Genomic DNA, 27,862 nt, shown 5'->3' on the forward strand with positions numbered 1-27,862 from the left:
TTATATATACATATATATATGTTTAAGAGGCATCATTGGTATCATTATTAAGTTTAAGAGGCATCACTATTATGTTTAAGAGGCATCACTATTATGTTTAAGAGGCATCAATATTATGTTTAAGAGGCATCAATATTATGTTTAAGAGGCATTAGTATTATGTTTAAGAAGCATCATTATTATGTTTAGGAAGCATCATTATTAAGTTTAAGAGACATCAATATTATGTTTAAGAGGCATCCGTATTATGTTTAAGAGGCATCATTATTATGTTTAAGAAGCATCATTATTATGGTTCGAGGCAGCAGTATTATGGTTAAGAGGCATCATTCTGTACTGTATGATGTCCTGAGACGATGCTGAGCGGCTGCGTGATCACGTGACACGCGCACGTGAGCTCCACCTCATAGCAGTGTTTCCAAACACAGTGTGTAGTGGTCAGTATGGAGAAGTCCATGTTCACCGCGAATGGACACGAAACTGATCAAAGAAGCTAACGCAGCCGGACAGCATCCAATAAACACACCGAGGCTAATGTAATAGCACAAGGTAAATGCTAACTCGAATAAACACGGTTTAAGCTTTAGCATTACTAGCTAGCCAGTGCTTGTTATCTTACCCAGCTTACTAGCATATTGTCGGTAATTAGCTTTGGCACAAAGTTAGCTGATTAGCTTAAAGTACATTTCCTCTAGTTTTGACTACTAACTGTATACAGTGAATGTTTCCTGGCTGAACCGTGCTTATGAGCTTGCAGATAGCTAATTAGTTACCTAGCTATCAAAGCTAAAGTTAACTTCACTAGACCAGGCTATGATAACAACACCAGCAGATTAATCCGCACGTTTAAGCCTACTGTCAAATACTGGACGTTTATGGTGAGGTAATTCAGATTCAGACTAGATGATGATGATCTGGGCTTTCAATCACAGAAGCATCAGCTTTCTAATCTTCCTGCATAGCTATAGTTATTATTTACGTGTTCTGGATGCTCACAACACATAATGAAAAAACCCCGAAAGATCTGATTCATCTCACTTTTAATGAGCAGGTTTGCTGAGCCAGGTGTATTACAGGGCATGGAAAAGTGAACAGTGGAGAGCAGTGGACCTCCAGGATGTTAAACAGAGAACACTGGGTATCAGTGATAAATAAGTTTATGTTTAGCTTAGACATGAACAGTTTAACACATTGTCCAAAATGTGCAATGAAACAGGGCAACCTTTATGCTGCTGAACTTTCCCCTGAGTGAACATACTAGATTAAAGTTGCTTGTGAAGTTATTCATTCGTTTCGAGTTATTAAAATGAGTAAAATACCCATTCAGTTTAAGTGAAAGTTGTGATTTGCACCACTGTAACTGTTACAAAAACCATGACCCCAACCCCGTCCCCCCTATGTTTCCTGGACAAAGCAATTTTCGGGTGCAGTGGACTTCCAGGATGTCCAACACAGAGCTTTGGGTTTTAATTGAAAGGAGGTTTCAATAATTATAATAATAATAATAATAATAATAATAATAATAATAATATGTTTAATTTATATAGCAGCTTTCCAGATCTAATGGACGCTTTACAATATAATGATACATGAACAATCATGGACAAACACACAATGTGAAACACAATGAGCAACCAAACACAGAAAAGCAATCCACAGTACAGTCACTGAGAAAATGCATTATAACAGATTAGGACAGATAACACTGAGAAAACGGATAGATTTTGAATTGGGATTTGAACTCGGAGATGGATGTGATGCTGCGAAGAGTAAGAGGGAGAGTAATCCAGATTTTAGGTGCTACAACACTGAAAGACCTGCCACCCTCGTGGTTGAGAGACGAGATCTCGGGACAGAGAGAAGTCCCAGCCCAGAGGACCTGAAAGAGCGGGTCAGGTTGGAGGGGAGAAGCAGTGCACTAAGATAGAAAGGTGCCAAACCGTGAAGTGATATAAATGTGAGCAGGATTATTTTATATTTAATGCTAAATGAAACTGGTAGCCAATGCAATATACCCCAATTTGTTAATTGCCTATTCCTACCCACTAGCTAGCTGACCCCTATTACACCACAGCTACTAACCAGGGAGTGTTCATGCTAACATGTGTGTCCTTCAAGATGTGCAGTTTCTAGGGCTTGTTTTGAATCAGTAGTTGCTTTGTGTTTAGTAACATGTACCTATGTGTTTATCCTCTTGGCTGCAGAGTAGCATGCTTGACGTGGGAAAGTGGCCAGTGTTTGCACTTCTGCCTCCTGAGGAACTACGTCTCATCCGCCAGGCCTGTGTGTTTGGCAGTGCTGCTAATGAGGCCGTCTACGTTACGGTCAATGATGAGGTAGGCTTTCTTCTACACCACAGGCTCCCAGTCCACATCGTAGAGTACCCCCTGCCCTGCACATTTCAGTATTGTCTCTGCCCCAGCACACCTGATTCAACTAATCACTTAAATAACAGCCCTTACTGAGTTGAAGCAGGTGTGTGTGAGCAGAGAAAGCACTAAAATATGCAGGACAGGGGGGTATCCAGGACTTGTGGACCTGTGGCAACCTGTAATCATGCAGTGGTGTGTTAATATTACAGGCCTATTTTTAGTTTATCTACATCTGTCCCATCTGAAGAGTCAACCGGGAGGGGGAGAGGTTAGAGAGGGAGAGAGAGAGTAACAAACAAACAGTGGTGCTTGAAAGTTTGTGACATTAACATTAACCAATGTGAGAGAGGCGTTTAGTTCCTTACAAGTTACCCTGGGTTATTTTGTGACCTTGTGGACTATTACACGTCTTGCTCTTGGAGTGACCTTTGCTGCTCAACCACTCCTGGGGAGGGTAACAGTGGTCTTAAATTTCCTGATATCTGTCTGACTGTGGATTAGTGGAGTCCAAACTCTTTAGAGATGGTTTTGTAACCTTTTCCATCTTGATGAGCTTCAGGGTCATCATTTTCTGAGGTCCTCAAAAATCTCATTTGTTCATGCCATGTATACACTTCCACAAATGTGTTGTGAAGATCAGATCTTGATAGATCCCTGTTCTTTAAATAAAACAGGGCACTCACTCACACCTGACTGTCATCCCATTGATTGAAAAGACCTGACTCTAATTTCACCTTCAAATTAAACTGATAATCCTAGAGGTTCACATACATTTGCCACTCACAGATATGTAATATCGGATCATATTCCTCAATAAATAAATGAACAAGTATAATATTTTTGTCTCATTTGATTAATTTGGTAATTTTTATCTACTTTTAGGACTCGTGAAAATCTAATGATGTTTTAGGTCATATTTATGCAGATATATAGAAAATTCTAAGGGGTTCACAAACTTTGAAGCACCACTGTATATACATATATACACAGTGCAATTTAAAAATCGACTCAGTGGGTTATGTGCCCAATGAATGATGTATTGTAACAGGTAGGAAGGAGGGCTCTCTCTCTCTCTCTCTCTCTCTCTCTCTCTCTCTCTCTCTCTCTCTCTCTACCCTCTCCCCCTCCTGGTTGACTCTTCAGATAGGACAGATGGAGATAAGCTAAATATAGGCCTGTAATACTAACACAAGCCTTGTTTGTATCCTGGATGGTATGTTAATCTGCATGTTTTTCAAGCTATTTCCACTCTGGTTTAACACTGTCCCCTTGTTGTCCCCTTGTTAATATATTGGAATGACTTTTTCTGATAACGCAGTAATGTAATGCATTACATTTGAAAATTTATATAATTTGATTACAGTTATTGATGTCAATAAAATTACATTACTTGCATTACAAATTTATCATTAAGAAAACATATTAAGTAAGAAGCATTTTTTAAAATAAATGGCCTGGACATTAGGGGCTGTAGCCCCAAAGATTTTTTCTTTAGCCCTGAATAATCCTCCACTTGGAGCGGTTTGTCACTACGTAACTGAACGTCAATAAAAGAAGACGGCGGTGTTGTAATTTTATATCTTCAGTGAATGGAGGTGAGACCAATCAGACAGGGTTTACAGGAAAATACGTGGAAATACTCGTGTCTTATTGGTTGACGGCTCTCAATTCTGCCAAACGCAGAATTGAGCACACAGTCAGTGTGAGGAAAAATGAATATACAGCGATTATTTATTATTATTATTATTTTTTTTTTAAACTTCTTTTTATTCCATTTTATCAAGTGCAGCCGTACAGTACAATTAGTAATTCAGCGATATAGCACAGGTATAAATGTCTTACAGGGCAGTCCCTGGTTTCCAATATCCTCTCAGTGTCCACACATATTTCCCCCTCATGGGACAAAATGGTAAGTAAGGGGTTACAACCACCAGTACAGTTAATAGATAAAAATAAATAAATAAATCAAAAAAGACAAAAATAGAGGCACAGTAATAATGAACAAATAATAGTAATGCGTGAATATCATCAAGATGGCATTCAGATGTAGATAACAAAGAAAATCTACTCTGACTCCTACAACAAATCATATGAGAAAATATGAGATGATCGGGGACCATTTAACTGAAAATATTTCTGTTTTTAGTTATAATTTTGCAGTTATATATTCCATGTAATAAACATCCTTCACCCTTTCCCTCCATTGTGATATCCTGGGGGGCTGCGGCTTCAGCCAGGAGACCGTAATCATCATCTTAGCTATTAAGAGTAAGACTCTCAGTAAGAATATCATATTATTGTTCTCCACCTCCTCCGGAAGTAATCCCAATAAATAACAAGATGGTTCTGAAGGCAGTTCTTTATGTAAACATTTTTAAAATTTCATTTTGTATGCTTTGCCAATATTCTGTTAATTTTGGACAGTCCCAGAATATGTGTGTATGGTCTCCCACCAGGCCGCAGCCCCTCCAACATTGATCTGATCTGTCTCCAAATTTTGAGGTAATAAGGGGAGTTCTGATAAATCTCATCTTGACTTTCCATTCAAATTCCCTCCAAATGGGGCTGTTTGTTATTTTGTGTCCCTCTCTGCAAGATAGTGCCCATTTTTCATCTGGAATAATGGTATTCATCTCCAGTTCCCATTTTTCCTTAATGTCCAAACTGTCATCCTTTAGTTCTTCTTGTAAAATCTTATATATGTGTGATATGATCTTCTTTTTAATGGTTCTTTTGATTATTAACATAAAAAAACATTCTATATTGGATGGCGAAGTGCATAGTTTATCCCATTCTTTGTGTGTCTGTAAGTAATGCCTTAGCTGCAGGTATCTAAAAAAATTATGGGCTGGCAAATTATATTTATGTCGGAGCCGTTCAAATGACAATAGGACTCCTCCCACAAATAACTGATCTAACATAAGTAGACCATTTTCTTCTCATTTTTTGAACCCTGCATCTAATTTGGTTGGAAGAAAGTCAATATCTTCATTGTTCTAGAAATGAATGTGGGGAGTCTTAGCTTCTTTCTCACACTTACCCATATCTTTAAAGTGGTTTTAAACCATTGATTGCTTATTTTTTTTACTTTCCAAATATCTTGGTGCATAAATATGACTGTGTCTAGAGGGACACTAGAGCATTCACTCTGTTCCATCCCGACCCAAATGGCATCTTTATCTTGAGAAATCCAGGAGACCATTGATCTAAGCTGGGCTGCCCAGTAGTAGTTTTTCAAGTTAGGCAAGTCTAGGCCTCTGTTTTCTTTGGAACTATTATTATTATTTTTAAATCAGTAAAGGGGTTCAAACTAAAACACTAACATCCTCTCATTCTGAGCAGGAAAACAAGGTGTGTAAATGTCTCTATGAATTCCAGTTTACGTGAACATGAGCAGAGCTTAAGGACAGATAACTTACTTTGCATGGCACTGTAACAGCTAAACCCATACAATGATAGCTTAGCTGTGCCTCCTCTTGGCTAGCGACACCAAACTAGCCTAGTTAGAAAAGTTTTCTGTTTTAGCGGTCTGGTAGTCCTGCAAGCAGTGACAACACCCGAGGCAAGTTTTATGATAAATCCAACGTTTTCTGATCATATCACACATTGATGTGTGTTAAAATTACTGAAAGAACTATGTGTTTTTGTAGTGTATTTTTACAGGGTTTGATAGGTTTTGAAAGTAAAGTAATTAGTAATCTGTACTGGATTACTTTTTTTTTTTGGAGTAACACTGGTTGGGATACAATCCATATGCACACATTCAGATCAGATGTACATGTCCAAGCTTTCTTGCTTGGTGCTGATATCACATTAACACCATTACTGACTCCTGTGGACATTCAGCACTGCAGTTATGTCTTCTGTAAGATAAACAAATGAAAGTACACTGGTACCATTAAAACACTGGTATCTTTTGTGTACCCTGGCTGTAACATACTAACCTGTAATCAGCAAAGCTGGAAGTCTAAAAGCTGCTGTATGGGGTCGTGAAACATTTGGTCGTCATTCAGCGGCAGACGTATTGTTAGAGTAGGTGTAGTTGAGTTTGATTTTCCACATCATGGAGTATAAACTGTGGGCTACAGTGATGGTGAATGGTAAAATTAATCATTGCAGTCAGTGACGCAGCAAATGTTTGATGTCTATAAACCAAATGCAACACTCTTTTCAGATGTCGATGAGCCTATACCTTAATTCTAATCGTTTATATCAGGGGTCGGGAACCTATGGCTCGCGAGCCTGATGTGGCTCTTTTGATGGCTGCATCTGGCTCGCAGACAAATCTTTAATAAAAAAAATAATAACGTTAAAAATATAAAACATTCTCATGTATTTCAATCCATTCATTTCCTACCGCTCATGTTCATGGTTGCGGGTGGCTGGAGCCAATCACAGCTGTCCTCCGGGACAACACCAAATTTTTATTGGATAATGCGTAACGTACACGGGTCGTTGTGAGGTCAGGAAGTAAACTTCCCTCCTTTTAATCAAGTAGTCAGCTATCTAATTGCAGAAACCCTTTTATCGAAGAAGATGGCTAAAAGAAAAAAAGATGAGGAGTATCGTACTTCAGCAGGAATGGACAGAGGAATTCGCCTTTGTGGAGAGAGCAGGTTCTGCAGTGTGTCTAATATGCAATGATAAAATTGCATCGATGAAACGGTCAAATATAAAGCGGCACTTCGACACACGCCATACTACATTTGCATCGAAATATCCTGCGGGGGACAGCAGGAAGAAAGCATGTCAAGAGCTACTGTGCAGAGTGCAAGCTAGTCAGCAGCAACTTCGTGTTTGGACCCAACAAGGTGACTGGAATTCGGCTAGCTTTGCTGGTGCTTTAGCAATTGTGAGAAACGGAAAGCCATTCACAGATGGGGAGTATGCCAAAACATTCATGCTTGATGTTGCCAATGAACTTTTTGACGACTTTTCAGATAAAGACGAGATAATCAAACGAATAAAAGACATGCCTCTGTCGGCAAGAACTGTTCACGATCGTACCATCATGATGGCAAATCAAATTGAGGCAACACAAGTGAAGGACGTAAATGCAGCACCATTCTTTTCTCTCGCTTTGGATGAGTCAACAGACGTAAGCCATTTATCCCAGTTCAGCATGATTGCAAGGTATGCTGTCGGTGACACACTACGTGAGGAAAGTCTTGCTGTTTTGCCTATGAAAGGGACAACAAGAGGGGAGGATTTATTCAAGTCTTTCACTGAGCTCGCTAAAGAAAAAAATCTACCGAGAGACTTATTGTACTTTAAAAGTGTTGGTCTTACATAAAATGCACACGTTTACTTGTATTTAGTTTTAAACATATTGTATGGCTCTCACGGAATTACATTTTAAAATATGTGGCGTTCATGGCTCTCTCAGCCAAAAAGGTTCCCGACCCCTGGTTTATATAAATGATGGCTGCTGGCATGCTGTATAAGTGTAAAAGCTGAATCTGTCCAGTTGTTGATTTTTTTTTTTTTTTTTTTTTTTTTTTTCATCGGGTTGTGTTCACAGGTGTTTGCTTTGGGAACAAACTGCAGCGGATGTTTGGGTCTGGGAGATGTCCAAAGCACCATTGAGCCCAGACGGATAGACGCCCTGTGCGGGAAGAAGATTATCTCTCTGAGCTATGGCACAGGGCCGCATGTCATCATTGCAACTGCAGGTCAGTGAGATGCCTACCTAACTTTGAATGAAATGTCCTCCCATTTTATGATTTATGTTATAAGGGGGATGTTATGGTAAAATTGGAAAATATCTGAAGTGTTTTTGCTGTTTAAAGGCAAATATATTTGCAAAATGCATCTGTTATATGATTCTATATTAATACATTAAAATTAAGCCTCTGCCTAAAGGCATTTAAACGAGTTTCTCAGTATTTCTGCATAATTTGTGTGTTGAGAAGTGGCCCCTTTTAGTTTTGTGTTTTTTTTTTTTTTTTTAAATTACGAAATGCACCATTTTACAGAAACTTACCAGTCAGCATTTTCACATTGACAGTCATGGGATCTGATTGTCTGAAGCTTTTAACCCTCTTACCCCTAAGTTCCCACAGTATTATGTCCCATAACCCTATATTCCCCAGAGAAACAGCACGCCAACCCTGAGTTCCTGGGCCAAAATCAACATTTTAATTTTAACATTTTTAGGCCTTGAAACAACTTATAATAATGTATTTGTGTAATACTACTTTGAAAATGAAGCAGTTCAGTGTTTTTACTAAACTTAGAGCACAATTCTTAACTAGAAAAACTACGAAAAAATGCTCGCTAAAATCCTTCTGCTCATTTAGAAGTACCATACAAGCATCAGCGTGGTCAATGCCTTTGAATAAATTCAAGTAAATAATAAATAAATAAATGCATTTTAGCGCCTAAAGTCAAGTTTCTGGTGATAATCAGACCAGCAGGTAGTGTTTTCACGAATGCACAGAAATGGTCCCGTTATGACTCCAGACCCCTGCAGTGTCAGTCGCACTGGTTGATGCTGAAGATGAAGACGGGTCAGGGTCTGAATCAGGAGAGTTTGCGTCTCTATCAGTTTCGGTTTCGGTTTCAACATCGCCTGAACTTTCCCTGCGGTCACGATCTAGAATCCTCGCTCTCGCCTGTGTAACTGTGTATGTTTTTTCTTTTTTTTCACTGTTTTAGATGTATCTGTGTTCACTGTAGGTGTAACTTTAGCTGGAACACGATTAGCTTTTCGCTTTGGCATTTTTAGTTCACTTCTACTTGTACACCAATATTCACGCTTGGATCAGCTTCATCATAATGCCGGCGTAATAACGTAATGACGTCATGACGTCATCAACCTTCCGGGTCAAAAAATAATAATTAAATAAGTAAGGAATCATAGCAGAGTAATGCCGGTACGGGATAACGTTTACACTGTAAATCCTCTATATCGGCCTTACGGGGATTTGGCATAGATGACCAAGCCGGTATATCGTCCTTACGGGAATAGATCAAAGATGGGCAAGCCGGTTTTTCGGCCATACGGGGTAAGAGGGTTAAAGTTACCTCACTGATGTTCTGCTTTAAAGCATCTGCCAGTGTATTTGGAAACATTTAGAGACTCTGTTTTTTTTTTGTTTTGTTTTTTTTTAAACGATAGCTTGGGTTTGATAGTAGGGTTTGGCCTACAAGTAACCCCAGATTGCTTCATTGCTTCTTTCTCACTGTGATGAATGTGTGTATCACACTCCAGCCCATAGTATAAGGATATCAAGGATGTTGAATATTTTTAAAATGTCCCAAGGCAATATCAGTTTGCACCAGAATATACAGTTGAATGATTGCAGAGGCTTTATAAAGAGCTAGAAGGAAAGGAAAGATTGAACCGGCTGTTTGCAGAAGCAGAATAGCCCAGGGCGGATAGAAATCAATGGTGTCTGTGGATAATGATCTCTCATGCCAGCCAAAATGAGGATGAATAACATGCCAGTTATTCAGGAACTTGAAGTGTTTGGAGATGAGACTCTGACTACACCATCTAACCCTTCTAAAATGCAAATCTCTTTCCTATCTGCTTAAAAAGAGTCAGTCAAAACCAGAGTGACTTCATGGCCAGATGTCAGCTACAGGACCTGGACTAATTCATTCATTTTCCTCTTACTTCTTCTGGTGGGGGTTTCGGTGGCAGCAGGCTGAGAAGGTCTGCCAAAAACCTCTCTAATCCCAGCCAGACTACATATTTCAGCTCCTCCTGGGTGATCTCCAGGCGTTCCCAAGCCAGATATGTGAGATGTATGTCCAATGGATCACTGGTCTCCACGTCCATTGCGTACTTGTAAAGTGCCCAAACCACCACATCTGTCTCAGATTGGTTAGTGGTAGCAGTGTTAGATGCCATCCAGTCGGTGGTGATGAAACAGGAGCTCAGTTTTCAGACAGAACTCTCTGTTTACAGGTCATCCCTATTCGCACTTATCTACCTGGACTAAGCGTAGATAGCTGAAGCTAATTTTGGTTTCCAGCACTTTATTGGCTGATAGGAGTCTGATTTGTAATTCTTTTTTGTCTAACGTCTACCACTGCGGCTCATTTTTAATGATCCGGCAAGCAAATAATAAAACCTGTTGTACCTTACATTATGCATATATCCTTTGATGAATGCTACTTGCCATGATTTCCATCTGCTAATTCATTGATAGGGTGCTGTAATTCACTATATGGCCAAAAGTATGTGGACATCTGACCATCACTTGACCATCACATCTCAAAACCATGAGCATTAATATGGATGTCTTCATGGAGCTCACTTTGTACACAGGGGCCTTGTCATGCTGAAACAGATTTGGGCCTTTTAGTTCTAGTAAAGCGATATTGGAATATTATAGCGTGCAGAGATGTTCAATACAATTGTGTGATTCAAACTTTGAGGACAAGTTTGAGGAAAGCCTACATGTGGGTGTCCACATACTTTTGGCTGTTCAGTGTAGGTAGGGGAAACGTATGCAGGATGGTGAGGTGCATGCAAGGCTTTGTTGGGTAAAGTAGCATTACAGATTTACTACCATTATCATGATATATTAAAATTGTATGTTCCAGTTTTACTAGTAGTATGGATAACAAACAAAATGTCTTTCTGAACGCATTGTAAATGTGAGCTCAAAATTTTCTTTATGCCATTATGCATGATGTTGTTTACTTCTCAACAAGTGAATTATACTAAAATGTGGAAGAATCTTTGGGAATCTACTGTGCAATTTCATTGACATGCAGTCTGAACCCGCTGTCTGACTTTTTTGGTTTACTATGCAGAAGGAGAGGTGTATGCTTGGGGTCACAATGGTTACAGCCAGTTGGGGAATGGCACCACCAACCACGGCCTGATCCCTGCCCTGGTTTCCACCAACCTCATTAATAAGAGGGTGACCGAGGTGGCCTGTGGCTCCCATCACACCATCGCTCTCACCACTGAAGGAGAGGTACTGTTTGCTAACTGTGAACGTATTTAGGAATGAGATAGTTGGTTTAATATTGACTTTACTAAACTCTTTAATTATTGTGGACATTGGATTTTCGATATTTTCTATATACTGTTCTTCCGCCCCAATCTAGGGTTGGGTCTGCTTACATCAATATGGTTGTATCGTTTGTAAAGTTCATCAGTAGCCATGCCAACCTTTCTTTTATTCCCCCATGCATAGGTGTATGCCTGGGGCTACAACAACTCTGGCCAGGTGGGCTCAGGCTCTACAGCAAACCAACCCACACCACGGAGGGTCAGCAGCTGCCTGCAGAACAAGGTCGTAGTGAACATTGCCTGTGGCCAGCTCTGCTCCATGGCTGTCCTAGACAATGGAGAGGTGACGCAGTCCATGATTCATGTTAAATTACTGTTGTGTGTGATTGATAATATGCTAATACAAAGCAATGGCCTGATTTGTTCTGGTTTGCTTATATCTAATTCAGACTGATCAAAGGATTTATGTTGAACCAACTGTGTAATTCTCCCTTGCTGTGGATTTATAGCCATTATGTCCTCTGACTGTGTCCTGTGCTGACAGATCTTTGGCTGGGGCTACAACTGTAACGGGCAGCTGGGTCTGGGTAATAACGGCAACCAGCAAACACCATGTCGTATCGCTGCTCTGCAGGGAATCACCGTTGTCCAGGTGAGGAAATAAACAAGTCTACAAAGTAAATCAGGCACCATGACTCATATTTGCTCAGCTTCACTCTTTAATCCCTCAAAACCCTACCCACATGTTTTTTGTTTTGTTTTTTCTTCAGAATGAGTGTCATTAACAATACTACAAGTAAAAATGACCAGAGTGTAAAAGCGTTTGCCTTATCATCTGGAGATCACGAGTTTGAATACCAATGATGACACAGCCATCCGTGGTTTGATAGAGAAAAATTGGCCATTTTCTCAGGGAGGGAGGGAGCAGTGGCATTATCTCTCCCCTATCAATCACAGCGGCAGCCAGTCATGGCCGTTTACGACCTCATGCATGCGCTTTCCTCCTGCAGCATGAGCAGCAGGTCAAAAAAATACATGTCTTGGAGGTAGCATGTGATAGCCTTCACCCTCGCAGATTGGTAGCTGTCGTATGATATAGGAGACCTAACTGTTCGGTCAGAATTGGCCATTGAGTCAGGAGAGTGAGTGATTCGACCCCTTTTCTTGTCTGAGCTGTGTCTTTTTAGATTCTGGTAACGGATTCAGCTACATTTTTACTCTGCCCCCTTTTTTTTTTTTTAAACAGACAGATAACAAAATACATGGAGAACTCAGATCAGAAAATACACTGTCTAAACCAGCCTTCGGGCAAAGCCCTACATTCACAGTCTGGTGCACACGGCATACTGTTAGATTACAGCGAGGCAGCACTTTTTTTCTATTCAACCAGAGTTTGTAATGTAGCTAGCTAATGTAAGGTGACTAGTTAGTTTTTAAGATATTTGCTGTTCACGAGCACAGTTCCAGTGACTGCCGCAAGCTAAAATATCTTGTACTCCATAACTGTGATATTATCACAGTGATCTTGTGATATTATCTAAGCATTACCAGTTTAGAGACTAGATTTGGTGACTTGTTGGATCCTTTTAATGACTTATTTAGATCCTTTTAAGGACCTGAGACATGTCTACCGACTTTTTGAGCAGACGTTATTGACTGTCTCACACTCAGTACAGCTCTCCAGCTCACCTCAAAGCTGCTGGTTATATGAATTGAGCACTAACTCACCACCAGTACTATTGCACTAAATAGGAAATCACTACATCATTGGTGTTATTACTGTTTAGGTATACTACTTTGTGTGCATTGTGCAATTTTAAGGATACAGCCTTGAATTCTATCTTAATGTGTGTGCACACAGCTGTGAGATAACCGTGCAACACAGGCCACATTATGAAATTTAGCTTGCAGTAGTATTTTTCTACCACGGAGGCTAAAACATTTGATCAGTAACTGTGCCAGATTAGACGGTCCTAAATTTTCTGTAATATGGAACAAATGGTTCAATGTCCTGTATTCTCCAAGAAAGCACTGAATTATTTATGGGATCTAATTCACTAATGTTTATCAGTATAATTTCTGCCCAGCTCATTTGGAATGAAAAGATATGCTTGTTCACATTTCACTTTAGTGGAAAGGTAAACGATTTCTGGCTTATCTCTTCAGGTGGCTTGTGGCTATGCACACACCTTGGCGTTAACAGATGAGGGGTTTGTTTACGCCTGGGGGGCCAACGCTTATGGGCAGCTAGGCACTGGAAACAAGAGCAACCAGGCATTGCCCACACTCATCAACATGGAAAAGGAGAGGTGAGAAGCAGCGTGTACAATCATACAGCATTTCCACCTCCGTGCATCTGCACTGATTAATCACCCAGCATGTGCATTACCATTATCTTGTGTGTGCAGGATAATGTACTGAATGGTATTGCCAGTCATAGTCAATGTCTACGTTTATCACTTCTGCTTTTTAAATAGTGGTTTAAGATTGTGTGTGTGTGTGTTTGCAGGTGAATTCACACAAATAAACTAATTCTCTGTATGGCGGAGACAGTGTAATGGGTTATGGGATCATTAACCCTCCTATTATATTATGAGTCAATTTGACCCATTTCCACATTTGAGATGTCTGAAATACTGTTTAATCTCTCTCTTTCTCTTTGACATTTTTTTGACTTTCCTCATTTAGGGTCATGAACTTATATGCAAATATTTCTTCTTTTGGCATGTCTCGGGCAAGTCATAATAAAGGTTTTTTCTATTTGAAGCTGTTCTTTGCTGTTTTTGTGTGTATTTAAACTGTAGAAGTCATTTTGACCCATAACATAATGGGTGTAGCTGTTTTTTCCCCCAACATAATAGGAGAGTTAAGATAAATTGTTCCAGCACATTATTTCATAATTATGTTTTTATGAGCTGCTGTGACATAGACATAGCATTTGGGTGTTTTTAATAATATTTTTGAAATCACTTTTGATAATGTACTCATTGCCATTAGCTAGTAGTTCTTAGAGCGTTTTATCTTGCTGTAAAACAGTGAACAAGTGAACACAGAGCTGTTGCCTGTCTGTAACAGAAACATGATCTTAAACACTGACTCTTTTCGAATATGTCGTGAGTTGAAAGAAAATTAATGTTTAATTGCTAGCATAGTTTAAAGATTAGTAGTGGTTTGACAGACACAAGTCAAGGATCTTGTAGATTAGCTGTTAGCATCTTTCTACTGTTAACCTCCCAAGCTTCAGTGATGTTTCACCATGGGTGGCGTGACCACAGGAAAAATCCCAATGGAGTCTTGCATCTCTTAATTTGATCACCTTACTAACGAGTGGACCCTGATGGTACTTTTTAATGGAGCAGGCAAACTGCTGTTTGTGTGTGTGTGTGTGTGTGTGTGTGTGTGTGTGTGTGTGTGTGTGTGTGTGTGTGTGATCTCTCCATCAGGATGGTGGAAGTGGCTGCATGTCACACCAGTCACACGTCAGCCGCTAAGACACAGAGCGGTCAGGTGTTGATGTGGGGTCAGTGTCGAGGTCAGGCCGTTCCCTTCCCACATAGCACACATTTCTCCAGCACAGACGATGTGTTTGCCTGTTTTGCTACCCCTGCCGTTACCTGGCGTCTTCTCACTGTGGGTAAGAAGAGAATCAGCTTGGTTTCCCATGTTAAAGAAAAACAACAATATATTGTATGTAAATCTAGTCCTCACTAGCATCACTTCTCATATTCACTCGTATCATTTCACTCCTTGTCTGGTAATGCCTGTGATGTTACATGAGATTTTTTTTTCTGATTAGATGGAGATGACTATCTAACTGTGGCTCAGTCTCTTAAAAGAGAGTTTGACAGCCCAGAAATTTCAGACCTCAAGTTCCTAGTTGATGGGAAATGTATTCACGTTCATAGGGCTCTGCTCAAAATCAGGTAATGGACTGTCTTTTTTTTTTTTGTCCAGCGTAGGTAGGAACTCCTTTAATACTGTTTAAAAAGCATCTCAGCGGGATTCGTTAAGAAATTGGTTGAGAAAATGCCAAGAATACATTTCTGAAAATTCTAGGCAAAAAGGGCGTCTACTTTGAAAATGCTAAAATATTCAATTATTTTGATTTATTTTGGATTTTTATCACAACATAATTCCCATAGTTCCATTTCTGTTATTCCAGAGTCTTGATGACTTTATTATTTTTCTAAAATGTGGGGGGTGTGTGTGTGTGTAAAAAAAAGTAGGGGGTTTCCCTTTTCCCAGCCACTGAATAGATAAAACTTCTTTACTTCCTGAAGCCAATGCAAAACAGACCGAAATAATTATATATATAGAAATATGCCCCAGCCTGCTCATGGATGTAAAGTAAAGAACTGTTGGTCCCTATGAGATCTGCATTTAATCTCTATTTCAAAAAACAAGGACATCCATTCATATTTGATACATATTTCTTTACTATGTTAAAAGGTGTGAGCATTTTCGTTCGCTGTTAAACGAGACTGATGAGGAAGCCATCGAAATCCATCAGTTCTCCTACATGGTGTACCGAGCCTTCCTGGAGTACCTCTACACCGACACTATTAACTTGCCACCCGAAGATGCCATTGGTAAACCCAATCAGACATTTACATGCCTTTTTAAAAAAAAAAAAATTGATATTTGCACTATGATTAAATAAATACTCCGTATGTACTGTGAAGCTGTGCAGAAAGACAGAAAAATCAAAGAATCGTACACTACCACTCAAATGAATTTAGTAATTTTTTTCATAATTAGATTTAACTTCAAATTAATTTTTTTTTCTGAACAAGTAGTTTTTGATTATAATGCTGGAAAAGCAGCCAACAAGTGCATGGCTTGTTTGGAAACTTGGGAAAAGACTCCTGGATTGCTTCCTGATGAAGCTGGTCGGGATGATACCAAGAATGTGCAAAGCTTCCTCAGGAATACTGATAATAATTTCAAAGATGAAAGTAGATTTTATTGAACAATTTTCTTGGTAACAGCATAATAAGACATGCTTTATTGCATAAATATTCCATAAAAAGTCCTCTTTAATATTCTAAAGTAGTGGAAAAATCATTTAATTGAAGAGAACCCTTCTAAGAGTGAGTGTCAAAAATTTTGATTGGTAGTGTATCAAGTACCCTAGGGCTTATGATATTTATCAGTATATACAGTGCTGTATAAAAGTATTTGCCCCGTTAAATTAAACAGCTGCATTTATGTGTTTGGCGCTTGTCATTTCATATTAGCTGATAGGTCAGAGGTCAGCTGTCATGCTCCCTCTAAACAGTTAGCTATTTTGATCATTCAATGATTCCTTGCATTAATTTAATTGAAAATACTTTAACACTATCACTTCTGATCATCCTCTTCAATTATCCAGCTAATCAACAACAATAACTAAAAACACTATTCGGCTAGAAAATTGTGTTTTGCCAGTTAGTTTGATGCCCTTAACATTATCGCATCCATTGCTACATCAGCACAGTTGGATGAAACTGCACCATTAGTGTGAACATTCTTTCCATAGCAAAACATCAAAATGGCAGTGTGAGAGCAAAAGAAAAGCAGAACAAGTAGACAAATAGATCTTTTGGAGTAGAGAGGAGTGCGTATTTAAACACCCACGCTGTTTGGCAGCTTTAACAAAGGCCCTTTGATGAAAAAGATGAACATCAAACTAGCAAATCATTAAATACCCCTTGGAAACAAATGTCAAATTTATGTTGTTAAACACCTTGGTGTGAAAAATATGGTATTTAATTGTACTGGCTTTCAGATAATGCAAGTTTTTTATTTATTGAGAAAACCCTTTTGGAACAGGTTCCAAGTGGAAGTCCCTTAGCAAGCTAGAACTATTAACCATAGAAAGAACTCTTGAGTAACTTTCTCCTAAAAATGTATTTAGATGTGCAGAGATATGAAAAAATATTTGCCACCAACCTAAGTAAACACAAAATACAGTTTTTAACTGATAGATATTTATTGAAGCAAAGAAGGTTATCCAATACCAATTTTGTGGAAACGTATTTGCCCCCGTAGTTACTAATTCCCCAAATCTATGAAACTGCATTCATAATGGGGTTCAGCTGGACTAGATGCAACCAGACCTGATTACTGCAAACCCTGCTCAATCAAATCAACACTTAAATAGAACTTTTTCAACAGCATGAAGTTGGTTAAAAAGTCTTACCCAGTAACACACTATGCCAACATTTCAAGAAATTCCAGAAATGATGAGGAAGAAGGGGATTGAAATACATCAGTCTGGGAAGGGTTACAATGCTATTTCAAAGGCTCTGGAACTCCAAAGAATCACAGTTAGAGCTCTCATCTCCAAATGGAAACAATCTCTGCACAGTAGTGACCCTTCCAGAAGTGGCTGACCTTCCAAAATTCTTCCAAGAGCATAGCAAAGACTCATCCAGGAAGTCACAAAAGAGGCAAGGACAACATGAAAGGATCTACAGGCCTCTTTTGCATCAATAAAGGTCACTGTTCATGACTCTACTATCAGAAAGAAACTGGGCAAAAATGACATCCATGGATAATGGCGAGGTGAAAACCACTGCTAACCAAGAAGCACGTTAAGGCTCGTCTGAATTTTGCCAAAAGACACCTTGAAGATCCTCAAACCTTTTGGGAGAATGTTCTGTGTACCTATAAGTAGGAAGTGGAACTGTTTGGAAGACGGGGTCCCGTTACATCTGGCGTAAACCAAATACAGAATTCCACAAAAAGAACATCATACCTACAGTCAAGCATGGTGGTGGAAGTGTGATGGTGTGGGGATGCTTTGCTGCTTCAGGGCCTGGGCAACTTGCAGTAATTGAGGGAAACATGAATTCTGCTCTCTACCAGAAATTCCTAAAGGAGAAAGTCTTGTCTTCAGTTTGTAAGTTGAAACTCAAGCGCAACTGGATTCTGCAGCAAGACAATGATCCAAAGCACAGGAGTAAGTCCTAGTCCTAGAAGTAAGTGAAAGACTGATCTCCAGTTATTGGAAGTGTTTGGTTGCAGTTATTGCTGCTAAAGGTGGCACAACCAGATTTTAAGTTTAAGGGGGGCAATTAGTTTTTCACATTGGTGAAAGGTGTTGGATAACTTTTTTTTTCTTTTTTCTTCAAGACAAAAAATATAGAAACTGCATTGTGTCTTTACTCAGGTGGCCTTTGTTTTATGTTGTGTTTCATTTGAAGATCTAAAACTATTTAGTATGCAATGTACACAAAAACAGAAGAAATCAGCACTGTATATATAATGTGACACACACATAAGATGAGAGCTCGATCTTGTAAGATTTAATATATTGACTCTTGGCTCTCTGTTGTTCAGGTCTACTAGATCTTGCTACCTACTACAGAGAGACTCGTCTAAAAAGGCTGTGCCAGGAAACCATTAAAAGAGGTATTTCAGAAGAGAATGCCATCACACTGCTATCTGCTGCTGTCAAGTATGAAGCACGGGTAAGCACAAACACACACACTTCTACGCAGTCACACTGTAGAGAAAATACTCCACATCCCATATACTAGCATGCTATCTGCAAAGCCGAGATCCTAAAGCAGATATTCTCTCAATATACCGCAAAATGCATAGGTACTTGCACAGAATGGCTCGCTTTTAAGACATTCTGCTGTTTTATATACTATAACTATTAATATCACACATTAGTAACAAAGCATTGAATCAAGTACCAAAAGTAAAAACTAAATAAAATGACAGAGTGAGAAATGGCACACATGTCCCTGATAGAAAGCTCTATTGTTATGTAGTATTCCATGTGTTTTACCTGCCTCAGTGCCCTCAATGATACAAAGGCTGCATAAATGACAACACTGCCCCCTTGTGGAGAATCGTCTGCTTGCTAAACATGAATGAGTGTAAGTGTGAGTCACAAAACCAGGTTGGTCAGTGAAATGCTTCCCACGTACAAGAATGAAGCACTTCCCGTGACTAACATTGTGTAATCCCACATATTTAGTATAAAGCACATTTTGACATGTCTCATTCTTCATTAGCTTCATTTTATTTTATTTTTTAGGATTTACAAAATTAGAACAGTGAGTTTCTATATGGAATTTTTGCTCATGTTGAGTATTTATGCAGATTTTGGAAAATTCTTTACATAATTATTATTTTATTTATTAAAATCAAAAAGTACAGTTTTGAATGTGTGCATTGAGTGTGTGTTGGCTAAGCTTCCAAGTAGCTCATATGTAACTTACAAGAAAAAAATGTGAAATAGCCTATGAAAACATTTGAAATGTATCAAATTGCATATATCTACAGCCATATTTAAAGTTGGACAGTTTTCTTTCTCCAGCTCAGTAGTATGCTTTAAAACTCCAATAAGTTAGTAATGGTTGGTTGGCAGTTTTCACCTGCTGGACTAGGGAACTCTTTGGCTGTTTGCTTGCTCCAGTCTCCCCGAGTGGTGGCTCTGGCATGTGGTAGAGAAGAAACAACTCTGATAACGTTTTTCAGTGTACTAGTTGATATTCACTTTGACATGTTTAACATTAAGACAATCACATCACAAGATAATCCACTGACAAAACAGAGCCCATTATTCTACATTTCACATTTTAACATCAAGCCCCAGGACGTGTATTACTTGGTCAAACTGCTACTTCTTCTTCATTTGAGGACTTGGAAGAGTTCTGCTTCAAGTTCTGTGTCAACCACCTGACTGCAGTCACTCAGACGCAGGCCTTTGCCGACATGGACCATGACCTGTTAAAGAACTTTATTAGCAAAGCAAGTCGCTATGGGGCCTTCAAAAATTAAGCTGGAGCCCGAGCAGAGCAGAGAGAGCTGGAGAAGAATCGTGGATCAGCTTTACCAGAAGCAAGCAGTGTTCTATGGTATGTGAAAGAGCAAGGCAGGAACGTCCTTGGTTTGGATAAACCACTCCACTTGGCGCTGATGCTTTGAGGCTGCACTTCCCAGAATAACAAAAAAAAAAATGCATTTGTGGTTTTGTAGGCTACTGGGTTGGAAAACCACTGTACAGTACTGTGCAAAAGTCTCAGGCACATAAAACATAAGTAAATTTAAAAAATTATAAAAATGAAACATTTGTACATGTAAAAATGACTATAAAGTATGAAGATGATGATTCTGTGCCAGAGAGAAAAGCAATCCCAGAATATGCAGATGGTATTGCTTTTTATTTGTCACACTGGAAAGCAAAACCTTCACTGCATTGCTTTTACTTTGCTTTATCTCTTTAGTGAAAAACAATCAGCAGGGACTTTCAATAAAAAGACTTTCATATTGACTTCATCAGAATTGAATGGAAGTCCTCGTTGCAGTGCATTTCATTTTTCAGCAATGCCCCCGGGTACGGCTGTAACTGGACAGCGATTGCATTTCAGTGTGGCACGACAGCAGTGCACTGATGAAACTGAAATGCAATGCAACCCGGGACTTTGCACGCAGCATTTACTTCTGATCCGAAATCAGCGTTTAATTTTTGACACCAATCCCCTATTGATTGTTTTCACTAAAGGAAGTTTGTATTCCGGTGCGACAGGCACACTGTCTCTATGTCAAAAAATGAAAGGCAATACCGCCTGTATATTGCATTTCATATTTTCTCTCTAGTGCAGTTGCTTTTCTATCAGGCATGGAATAATAAAGAGTAGTAATACTACACCAGATCTATATTTGCTGTAAACTAACCCAAATCAGTATCTGCTATATTGTTCTTTGCCTTAACACAGCAGATTGGCTGGTAAGTTTTTCATGCCACAGTCTTTTTCTGGAGGCGGTTGGCTGTTCTGTCTCTTCCAGTACACCAGACTGACTCCATTCTCTGCAAAGTGGCCAATTATATAATCTGTTCTTTTCTTTAATAGTGTACATATATTAAGTTTTTTGGGTAAAGCAGAAAACATAAACATCAAAGACAACTTTTATATAACAATAGGATGGCTGAGACTTTTTCACAGTACTGAATGATGCCCACTGGTACCTTACGGTGCCTTTGAAAGGGATTCATCTTGTCTTTCTGCAAAATCCCTTTTTCCACGGATTTAATAAGGGAAGGACATCCCACTAGTACAGATTAGTCTTGAATCCATCAGAAGTTTTAAGGAAAACTTAAAAGGACCAAAGGAAAAAAAAAAAAAAAAGATAAGAATGACACATTGACAGTAGACATGGGATCCGTACAATACAATTCGATTGATCTCCATCTAGTACTGACTTTGATTAAATACATTAAATGTTTGTAGATAACTAAACTAACCACTTAACTAGCAGCATTTAAAGCACTTGTAAAGGTGTTCATGTTTACTTTTGATATATATTTTTTTTGTAAAGTTATACCCAAAACTGAAAAATATTTAGACTGTGCTTGGAATTTTGCAGTTGTGATATCCCTTTGTATTAGACCTCTTTTCAGGCAACAGAACATGACGTCTGTTTACTATTCTGCTAATCTGTATGAATTTGTATCTGTATGGTTTCTCTTTTTAGAGAACTTTCTTTACTGAAAGCTCATAGCAGCATGGTCAGATTAGATAATTTTTTTTTTCTTTATGCCTGAAAGCTCAGTATTTGTGTTGTGAATTGTAGTCATGTGCCTGTTTATGTTTAATATGCACTATCATCTCCGACTCTTCACCGTTTTTCCGAGGCAGACATAGAAAGAGCTAGGATATGTTCCCATAGGTGCTGTTTGCACAGCAAAGTAAAAAGGGCATTATGTCCTCTTTTGGTCACTTAGCTTTTTTTTTGTGCTGATTTGAAGCTTTGCTTTGTTATATTAAATACTGTGTTACATAAAGAAAAGAGTCAGGATCGTCTTACAAAGACTTAATTAGTCAGATAGTTCATTTGTTGTAGCACTTAAGAGTTATACATGAAATGATAGAACTCTTGTTACTGAATTCATGCGAACTCTGTCGGAATGTCTTTACTAATTGAACTAAAATGTTTAATGGCTAACTTTTCAATAGTCTCTTACATTAGAATATATTACGATTGTGTTTGATCTCTTGTCATGTTTACAGTAAAGGGGTTCACACACTCTAAGCAAAACTATAACAACAGACACTTAAGGTGGTTACGGCTGTTTTTATTTCTTTTTTTCCCCCCCTATTTGCCAAGTGATGGTGTGCTGGCTAACTCTATTTTCCATGTCTTGCTTTACAAGGTCTAATACAAATTTGCACCTTCCCTTTCCTTCTTCACTAGATGCAGAGGTTTTTTTTTTTTTTTTGGAAAACTTGCGTGGCTTACAGTTATTGATGGTATTGAAATAAAGGTCTGAAAATATCCAATTAATCATCTGTGGTGATGTTTTATAACGTTTCTGTTTGTGCTCCATTTTAACATTTCATCTTATCTAGAATTCTAAGTTGACGTTTGTTTGTTTGTTTAAATTTCTCTTATCTGTCCAATTTCACTTTGGTTAGTGGCACCAGTGGGACTGGTCGTCCTCAGAAGTTGTGCTTACAAGTTTGGAGGTCGTGATTACGATGTTGTACGTGTTTAAGTGGTTTTGGTTGGGAGAAAAATGGACGTCATGAGAAAATGTATTTCATTTAAAAAAATTTGTAATCATGAGCTATACAAACTATACCTGTACTGAACCGTTAACATGCAAAATTAACATTTAAATCTTGTTGTCTGCTGTAGAACTCGAGAAGTCTGGTGCACTCACCTCATAATTGTGATAATTGCATTGTAACAGACGATCACTAGCTTCTCAGAGGAATGTACAGCACTGACCAACAAATTAGCCCCAGAATCACTAATTACATCATGGATATTTCACTATAAGCGTATTTAATGTGTTTCAGGGTGGAGTTTGCCTTGAAATGAAAAACCAGCCCTGTTTTTGCTACCTGGCTTAAGAGTGTTAAAATCACACCAACAGATGGCAGTATGCCATTAAAACACACTGGACTTGCTTCAGCATGTAAGACTGTCAGTAAACTGATCTAATCAGATCTTTTTATCTCATACTGGAATTTTCACTTCACTTCTGTGAGATCAGTTATGCGTACATGCAAAGACGAGGCTTATCTTTGGAGAGCTTTGAGACTGCTTCATCTCGTGGGATGGGCAAAGTGATCACTCTGTGCTATCTTTTCATCACACCAACATGATAGTATATCAAAACAGGATATGCTTCACCTTTTGTGCTCCCCACAGTCATTTCTTTCCCAGCACTTTATCAGACACATTCATCTATGTTATTTATAGCTCATATTTTAAAAATTGTATTCTAGATTTACAAATAGCACATCAGCTTGTATGTATAAGTCATTGTGTAGCAAAGAATACTGCATGTGTGCACTACAAATAGACAAATCGAGCTGTAAATTCACTTAAGGACAGAATATTATAACAAGGCTCTAAACTTTGTTTCTAAAGCTGTTTTCCTTATGATGCGTCATGGCACTAAACTTCAATCACTAATCCTTCTTGCATGTCCTGTTTTTTTGTTATTGTCATCAAATATCATCAATGTGGGGCATAAAGCCAGAAGACTTCAAATGTTATATGGAATACATTTAATCCATTTAAACCCACAAATGTCTTCCAGCTTCCAGCGCTTCCTTTATTGAGAGACAATGGCAGTTTAATTCAACTTACCATAAGTCACATGATACTAAGTGGTTCCCATTGGACTTATTACACTGACACAAACCTATTTCAAATTCATTGTGTAAGCCTATCCAGTTCTTCCTCTCCCTCTGTAACCTATCTGTAAAGTGTGGCAAAGTGTGTGTTGTCAGACTAGGAATCATAAAAATGTAGCTGTGCATTTGGATACAAGCACAAATAGATACTTATTTTCTATATAGATTTATTTAAGCAGGTAGATTCTTCTCTGTGTTCGTGCATCGAGTGAAAGAGCCACATCATGGTATTTAATCTCTGAGTAAGACGATGGCAACGGTTATGCAAAAATCACAGTGTCCGTAACCAGGACGTTTTGAGTAAACATACCCATTGTTTTGACTACAAGAAAGACAGAAAAAACTCCTTCTCTCATGTTTTATGTTACATCATTTGATTTTCATATTTTCCCAGGCATGGCCACAAGCAATGAGAACACTGAAAAATAATGAGAAGTTTGGTTAATGACACAATGTCAAAAGAATGTTTAAATTGGTTGTGAAAGTCTTTTTTTTTTTTTTTTCAAATCTGTGAAATACAAAATACAAAAATGATGAAACTGAGCCAAGTTCCTGTTTCACAAATGGCATGTAAACTGATGTAAATATCCATTTGTGACATGTTCAGTTGGTGAATTCTTTTGTGGTTTTTAATGCCAGTACTTTGGTACTGATCAAATAAAGGCTAAAGCGAAATGAACATGTTTGTGCTTGTTCTGATGTTTATGTTACAGTCATCAGCTTCAATTTTTCCTGCGAATTCTACCTAATTCTATGTAGATATCAGACCTAGTCATAGTCTTAAAGCCAATAGATAGACAAGTGCTAAACTAAGTACCAGTTTTGTTCAGACATCATTGTTTGGGGTGTGTTTCAAAGGACAACGTGACAGCATAACATCGGGCCTCATTTATCAATGTTTTAATCAAGTTGTGTGTAAATGTTTGTGTATCTCAAGCCGAGCTAAAATTTTCTGCCTGCTTTACAAAAGATTTGGAAACACTGATTGTCTTCATGCTTCCGTGCGTATCTTGATCGTGTGTAAAGTGTACATCTCGTTCCTGAAACAGCTCATGTGTGTAGTGATGAACACAAAACTCCATAAAACTCCATGCATGGACAGCTGAACGATCAAGGTAGAACCTGAAAGACAGAAATGGACGTTATTTTGATTCACTTGTATGCTAAAAAAATATTTAATACTATATATCATGTTAATAATAATAATCGAGAGCTTATTAAATCTTCCATTTGTTTAGGGTTTACTGCTATGAGCAGACGGACTGACGTGTCCTCTGTTTACAGCAGCATTTCTTTTGCTATAATTGAATGATTTGTCTTAATTTATGGATTTGTGTTGACTTGCTTTATTTATTTATTTTTTAATATCCTTTAATTATGGCAATAATATAAAATGATTGGTTTTCAGTAAATATTCTCGATGGTATACTTAGTCCTTGACCTAGTGCATGAGGATGTGTTTGTGATACAGACTCCAAAGCTCTTCTATAAGTTACTCTAGGTAAGGGCGTCTGCTATATAGTGTAATATTATATAGTGCAGTAATTCAAGCAAATTATTTGATTTGAAGTATATCTAGTCAAGATTTACATTAGTTGGTGTAATCTGCATTTTTACAAAATGAAGAAATAGTCCTAACTTTCGAGCTTCTGAAGTTCCGCTGTTTCAGTTTCATGCTCTTTGACTTGGATTGCATAAAGTCCACATTGTGTAGTTATCTTCTGAATAATGTCAGGCAAAATCCTTACTTAAAACAAAACCTGGGCACATTGGGTGTTGATTTGTTTTTATTTTAAACTATTCACATACTTATAGTATTACAAGCATTTAAAGCTCTGTTCATACATGTATATTCACTGTGCATATGCAGTGGTGTATTAACTCAGCCGTATAACGCACGGAATGCACGCATGGTGGTTTGAGAATTGTTTCTTTTACAATGCAGCTGTGGAGGTGTTTTCATTATCTTTATCCATCTTTGTAGTGGATTAAGGGCTAAATCAGATATAGAAGATTTAGGAGTGATTCCCAGAAGCGTTTGTCGCCTGCAGAGTGATCATCATCATCCACTGATTAATATCTGGTTAAATACATCAATGTACTGTAATTTAACCTCAATAATGCTTCAATGGTGAAGTTTGTAATACTTGCCCATGAGGCCAACCAGCAAACAGTTCTGAAAACAACTTCAGTTAATTGATCATTTACATAACTTAATAATGTTACTGATGTCACAATGTCCTCAGAGACTGACGTTAAAGTGTGACATCTGAACATGAGTACAGGATTATGCAATGAGTAAACTATCAGCTCAAGGTTGCACAGGATATTTTATAGACAACAACTCAAGATACTGGGATTATAACGTATATATTTTTATACACTTTACATTTCTCGAACTGTGATTGTTGTATAACCTTTAACTTAATTAAGTTTTTTTTGAACTGGAACATTTTAAAAGTGTACTTTTAGCTGTGATTTAATGAGAAATAATAATAAATTTAAAAAAAAGCCAACAAAAACAGTTCACCAACTGAACAACAAATCATCTTTATCATCAATAAACACGTATCCTTGGTACACATGATGTCTTTTCAAAAGCAAACAAATTAATCTAGAACTTTGAATAAACTCAGCACATTAACGTTCAACCCTTCTGTCAGTAATCTACAAGGTATTCAAATAGCTTGTTTTGTAGAGCAAAATGGAAATAATGTGAGTCATAATCATAGCTTCAAGTTGTATATCAAAGACTGCTGGCACAAATGCTTCCCTTAATTCCCATAATTCTGAGCTCCATAAATAACATCTAGCATTTTCAAATATCTGACTTCCATTGGCCGTAGTGCATTTTCTGTCCAAAGACAAGCGGCACTAGAGTTTAGTCCGCTCTCCTTCAGATGTGGAAAACCCAAGATGAACTCGGGCTTTCTTCAACTGCGCAGACATGGAACGCTGTGCATTATACTGTGCAGCCCTAAAGAGTTTTGGCACTTACTGTAAATTCCACACATTCTCTCCTTCCTGGCACTACCAGATGACTTAAGTGACCTTAGTGAGAAAAGTAAACATCCCACATTGAAATGGAGTTGCTGAGTTCTGGGATTTATGGATATGTTGAGGTAAAAGTTAGCAGATGTTTGGAGCTCTGGTTATTTAGCTGTTCTAAATGTGCTGGATCAAGAGGCATATGTAAGAGGGCACGTGGAAGCATGACACTTCTTTAAACAAACCTTAAGGTTGTCAAGGTAAATCATAATTGACCGTCTTGGAAATGAGTGCAGTAATTTTGTTATTGAAACAATATAATGAATGTGGGGCATGCTGTTTTAAAGAAATAGAAGACTGTCCTGAAGACTTTGGTGAAAAATGTGGTGTCAAGTGGCTTTATTGTCATGTCAACCATATACAGTTGATATGGATATGATATATGAAACAACGTTCCTCCAGGACCATGACGCTAGATAAAACAACACAGGACTACACAGAACTAAATAAGACCTACACATTTCTACATAAAGTGCACGTGCAAAGGAGTGCAAACAGGACAGTAACTACTAAAACAGGACAATAGGCACAATACTATTTCACTTTATACCACAGTGCTGCTGAATTCTCAAATTCTCATTGATCAGAAGGTGTAGTAATTTTCTCCAACATCGTTACAGCTTTATTGCTGACTGTTACAAAGCATGAGACTGGAGACTCTTTCCATAAATATTAAATAAATGTCACATTACAGAAAACGTGTCCGTGATTATATGATCTCCTGTGTTAAAAACAACGCATTTTTTCAATATCTATCCATTTATTAGGCTCGGATTATGTGGAGCATCATTGCATCCTTACTATAGGAATGATAAGGTCTC

The 27,862-nt window shown here is 38.2% G+C and overlaps 1 protein-coding gene across 1 annotated transcript; it reads left to right on the forward strand.

The window, feature by feature from the left end:
• The first annotated feature begins 398 nt into the window (after positions 1-398).
• Positions 399-27,696, forward strand: rcbtb2 (regulator of chromosome condensation (RCC1) and BTB (POZ) domain containing protein 2). The gene is made up of 12 exons (XM_053646723.1): positions 399-549; positions 2,205-2,336; positions 7,894-8,044; positions 11,142-11,308; positions 11,531-11,689; positions 11,891-11,998; positions 13,513-13,655; positions 14,790-14,980; positions 15,143-15,269; positions 15,796-15,935; positions 18,670-18,800; positions 19,984-27,696. The coding sequence occupies exons 2-12, from the start codon at positions 2,211-2,213 to the stop codon at positions 20,122-20,124; spliced, it is 1,584 nt and encodes a 527-aa protein (XP_053502698.1). The 5' UTR covers positions 399-549; positions 2,205-2,210; the 3' UTR covers positions 20,125-27,696.
• The last annotated feature ends 166 nt before the right edge of the window (positions 27,697-27,862 follow it).

This window comes from Ictalurus furcatus, chromosome 17, assembly GCF_023375685.1.
Source record: "Ictalurus furcatus strain D&B chromosome 17, Billie_1.0, whole genome shotgun sequence".
NCBI lineage: Eukaryota > Metazoa > Chordata > Actinopteri > Siluriformes > Ictaluridae > Ictalurus > Ictalurus furcatus.

What these genes read in the sequence shown, in the direction of transcription:
- rcbtb2 (XM_053646723.1), top strand. Translation starts at nt 2,211, where the DNA reads ATGCTTGACGTGGGAAAGTGGCCAGTGTTTGCACTTCTGCCTCCTGAG. An exon ending in TGTCATCATTGCAACTGCAG is followed by an intron (nt 8,045 to 11,141) that starts GTCAGTGAGATG and finishes TTTACTATGCAG; the next exon opens with AAGGAGAGGTGTATGCTTGG. An exon ending in AGGGCTCTGCTCAAAATCAG is followed by an intron (nt 15,270 to 15,795) that starts GTAATGGACTGT and finishes CTATGTTAAAAG; the next exon opens with GTGTGAGCATTTTCGTTCGC.